Below are 5,012 nucleotides of genomic sequence, written 5' to 3'. Positions count from 1 at the left end.
TCAGAGACCTATTTTCTCACGTGTCTCTCGGCGACATAACTCCATCCCAGTTCTTGCGCCTTATGAAGAGTGTCCTCGGAAACAACACTATGGCCGAGTCTATTCTCCGAGACCTATGGATAGATCGGTTGCCCTCGAACATCACTCAAGTGTTGGCCCTGGTTCCTATAGAAACTCCCCTGGAAGTGTTGGCCGATTCAGCAGACAAGGTCTATTCCCGGGGTCATGAAAGAGTCCACCAAGTGGACGACACCCACGAAGGAGTCCACCAAGTGGAAAGGACTCACCGAAGAGATCACCAAGGCCATAACAGTCCTCAAAACCTTGCACGGCGCTTCGAAGAGGAGATGGCTCAGATGAGAGCCGAACTCCAAGAACTGAAACTCACCTTACTTCAGAGGCAACGAAACCCAAACACCTACGCTCGTGGTCGAAGCCCAGCCCCACGCACGCGTTATAGAAGCCGTACCCGCAGTTCGAGCCAGAGACGGAGCTATAACCCCAACGAATGCTGGTACCATCAACGTTTCGGGAGCCAAGCTCGCAAGTGTCAACCTCCCTGTACACGCCAAAGGACACAGGGAAACGAATAAACCAGCAGGCAGCGGCGACGACCCCTGCTGGGACACACATGCGTAATCGTCTTTTTTATGTGTGGGACCAGAACAACGGCCTAAGATTTTTAGTCGACACCGGCGCAGCCATCAGCGTCGTACCACCCACCAACAAGGCAAACCTAAGACCCGCCCCATTTCAACTTCGGCCAGCAAACGGTTTCATTATAGAAACCTACGGGAACCAAGAACTAACACTAAATATTAACCTTAGGCGTGACTTCAAGTGGTCGTTCATTGTGGCAAATGTCAAAACCCCCTTGCTCGGTGCCGATTTCCTAGCACACTACAACTTGACCGTCCACATGAAGACAAGCACCCTATCCGACAACACCACATCTCTCAAGGTTATAGGGACCCCATCAAGTTGCAACACAACCTGGATTAGCGTAGCAACACAACACGACCCACGGTACGCGGAAATCCTGTGCCGGTACAAGGACATCACTCAGCCTATCAAGCCTACCGACGCAGGAGAACATCAGACCCAGCACCACATAAAGACCACTGGACAACCCGCATTCGCACGGCCACGAGCACTCCCCCCCACACAAGCTGGCATATGCCAAGAAGGCTTTTGAAGAGATGTTGGCGGACAACACCATCCGTCCCTCAGACAGTCCATACGCATCGCCACTACATTTGGTCCCCAACCCTGATGGGGAGTTCAGAGTCTGCGTGGACTACCGAAAACTAAACGCGTCCCCAGTGTCCGACTGGTATCCAGTTCCACACATTCACGATTTCGCATCAGGCCTACAGGGGGCTCGTATCTTTTCGAAGATCGACCTGACCAAGGCATATTACCAGGTACCAGTTGCCCCAGAGGACATATATAAGACAGCCGTTACAACCCCTTTCGGACTGTTCGAATTCTTAAAAATGCCTTTTGGACTACGTAATGCAGCCCAGACTTTTCAAAGGCTTATGGACGAGGTTCTTCGTGGCCTACCATACGTCTACGCCTACATAGACGATATCTTGGTGGCCAGCAGAGATGTGGAGACCCACGCAAAACACCTGGAAGAAGTGTTTCACCGTCTGAAACACTATGGACTCCGAATCAACCCAGACAAGTGCGAATTCGGAGCACAGCACATAGACTTCCTAGAACACCACACCGATGCTCATGGGATCACGCCACTTCCGGCGAAAATAGAAGCGATACGGGATTTTCCCATGCCAACATCCATAAAGCAACTACGGCGCACATATATCTCACTACAGATGCCTCAGATACTTGAGTAGGAGCTGTCGCGCAACAAGAGAGTGAAGACCAACGCAAATCTATAGCCTTCTTCTCCGCTAAACTTTCACCAGCTTAGTCGATATATAGCACTTTCTCCAAAGAGCTTCTAGCAATCTACCTCGCTATCAAACACTTTCGCCACCTACTCGAGGGCCGCAGATTTACTGTTTTAACAGACCATAAAGCCCTGACAACTTCTTTGCCTAACAAATCGGACAAATATTCTGCCCGTGAGATCAGGCACCTGGACTACATCTCCCAGTTAACATCCGACATTCAATATGTCAAAGGCGAAAATAACACTGTTGCTGATGCCTTGTCCAGGTCCAACATCAACGCCATGGAAGACAGCCCGCTCAGCCAGGACCGGATAGCAGAGGCACAGGACTCCGATACAACCCTCCCAGATGTGTTGCCAAACACATCCCTGCAGTGAAAGGAATTCCCGGCCCCCTTCAGTAGCAGAACCATTTACTGTGACACCAAACTGAGCCATCCCAGACCTTACATACCTCCAGCACTCCGGAGGCAAATCTTCAACCATCTCCACGGGATGTCACACGCCAGCAAACGGGCCACAGGAAAACTTATCACCGACCGCTTTGTGTGGCCGAATATGAACTCGGAGATCCGTAATTGGGTGTCAACGTGTCTTGAGTGCCAAAAATGCAAGGTACACAGACACACAAGATCCCCACCAGGCACAGTCGGCAATCCCGACGCTCGCTTCAGTCATATACATATTGACATAGTCGGGCTTCTCCCAATGTGCGAGAATTACCAGCACCTCCTCACTGTTGTGGACCGTTTTTCCAGGTGGCCAGTGGCAGTTCCCATCAGAGACACCTCGGCTAACACAGTAGCAAAGGCCGTCCTTCAAGAGTGGATTGCAGTATTTGGTGTCCGGCATAATCACCACAGACCGCGGTGCACAGTTTCAGTCCCTACTCTTCCAGGAGTTTACCCAAATACTTGGCGTCAAGCACATCAAGACCACAGCCTATCACCCTTGTGCCAACGGCCTCGTGGAAAGATTTCACCGGACACTGAAGGCTTCTCTGACCACAAGACACTCCACCAACAACTGGGTGGACAAGCTACCTCTGATCCTCTTGTCAATCCGAAACTCACTGAAACAGGACCTAGATTGTGCCCCAGCAGAAGTAGTCTTCGGCACGACACTTTCTCTACCCGGCCAATACTTCGAGGATACCACGCCCAACCTTACTTCTGCAAGTCCTTTCACTCAAGAGCTACGCCGTAAAATGTCCCAACTCCAGTACTCACCACCAAGGCAACCATCATCACCAACCGTCCACGTCCCTCACCAGCTGCAGGATTGCGAATATGTCTTCGTACGGAATGATGCAGTAAAGAGACCACTAATACCAACATACCAAAGTCCATTTAAAGTCTTGCAGCGTACTGAAAAACATCTGACCATCAACCGAGGAAATCGGAACAACACCATTTCTATCGACAGGGTTAAACCAGCTTTCCTAGAAAAGACATCGCAAGGGACAGAACCCGTCTTAACTCACCCAGACGCCGAACCAGCCCCAACAACAACACAATCGCAGCCAGCTCGCCAAGAGACAGACCAAACTCCAGAAGTGTCCAGCCCTCCCACCAAACACACCAGGCGTGGAAGAAAGGTTACCTTTCCAAGTATATATAAGACGTACATCTACTACTAGTGGATTATACCCAAGTATCAAGGGAGAGGGAATGATCGAAAACCATCATATACATACATCCCTTCACTGGGACAGTACGTCATATTTGTAATTGAATATGATCAATTATTCAGGGAGAGGGCCTTGTCGTGGGGGCAAGATAAAATAAGCACGCGTCAAGATAAAATAAGCTCGCTCGCACGTTGTTCCTCTGGTTCGCAATCTGGCTCCCTACCGGTCGTCCGTTCTTAAACACTGATCCCTCCGTTCTCAGTGTCGTCCGTTCCGAACACTGATCCCTCCGTTCTCAGTGTTTTCTGTTCCTTAACATTGACCCCTGAACAACCTGTGTCTGTCATTCTTCTTTGCCGTTATGCTGTTTACCTTTTGCCTGTGTCTATTTTGTTAGTTGTTGGGTCGATTTTCTCCGGACGACCGGCCCCCGCAACAATATAAATAATAAATATTAAGATTGCCTTGTTAATTAGGACATTAATAAGGGAATCTTAATAGTTCCTTTGGAGTATGCTATCGAAAAATAATTATGGAGTTACAATATAAATATTAATATTTATATTCGGTTTAAGTCTACAGAAGCTTTTTGCTTGTTAACCTAATTTTTACTTCATTTTATATATATACTAGAGTCATTGTCGTAGTAGCCGGAGCAGAGACAATGAAGGAACGATTTTTTCGGTACCCCTCCCTGTACAAAACTGATGATTTTAGGGTGAAGGTTTGAACTTTAAAATGATACCTGGCGAAAATCCGTGACCCTTGTCGAAAGTTTTTGTGAGATATACAAACACACATACATACATACAAACATACATACATACACACATTCTCGCTTGTATATATATATATATATATATATATATATATATATATATATATATATATATATATATATATATATTGTTTTGAAAAGTATGAATGGATTCATTATGGGTGAAAAAAAAGAAGAACCGGAAAATTGTATAGAGACAAATCGACTAAAAAGAATTATAGGTAAAAAAAAACATCGAATAAAAAAGGGATCCATACGAAATTACGTGTAAAAAAATTAATGGATCTAGAGGTTAACCTTTCGACCGACCCTTTTCAATAGATCTCGTCGGTAAATTGCATTAAATTAACGAATGAGAATGGAAAAAAGGGAAGGAGATGAAGTCAAGAAAAGAAAAAAAATATATATATATAATTAAGAAAATCCGTTGTCTACAAATAAGTATAGACAAAACAGAAAAAACCAGCGTACATGTAGACTTTTTTTTTTTAGAGTTCTTTAAATAACTCTAATTTATGTGAAAGTTGTTCTTGTCTACATAAAGCTGGTTTGCGCATCAGCACACTGACGGCCTCCAAGATGTTGAGGTGCTGTTTGTTCCGGGCTTTATGTAAAATGCGGAAACATTCATCAGAATATGCTTGGCCACAAGTTTTATTTTCATACAAATGAACACCAATTGA

The 5,012-nt window shown here is 46.1% G+C and overlaps 1 protein-coding gene across 1 annotated transcript; it reads left to right on the top strand.

Annotated features, from left to right (window-relative positions):
• The first annotated feature begins 631 nt into the window (after window positions 1-631).
• LOC145263268 (uncharacterized) lies at window positions 632-1,195 on the top strand. Its single transcript, XM_080120351.1, has one exon. It carries the CDS (start codon window positions 632-634, stop codon window positions 1,193-1,195), a length of 564 nt encoding a protein of 187 aa, XP_079976477.1.
• Window positions 1,196-5,012: the final 3,817 nt, after the last annotated feature.

Source organism: Euprymna scolopes, chromosome 38, assembly GCF_053919585.1.
Source record: "Euprymna scolopes isolate OS-2025 chromosome 38, ASM5391958v1, whole genome shotgun sequence".
Taxonomy (NCBI): domain Eukaryota; kingdom Metazoa; phylum Mollusca; class Cephalopoda; order Sepiida; family Sepiolidae; genus Euprymna; species Euprymna scolopes.
This window is presented reverse-complemented; position numbering and strand designations above follow the sequence as displayed.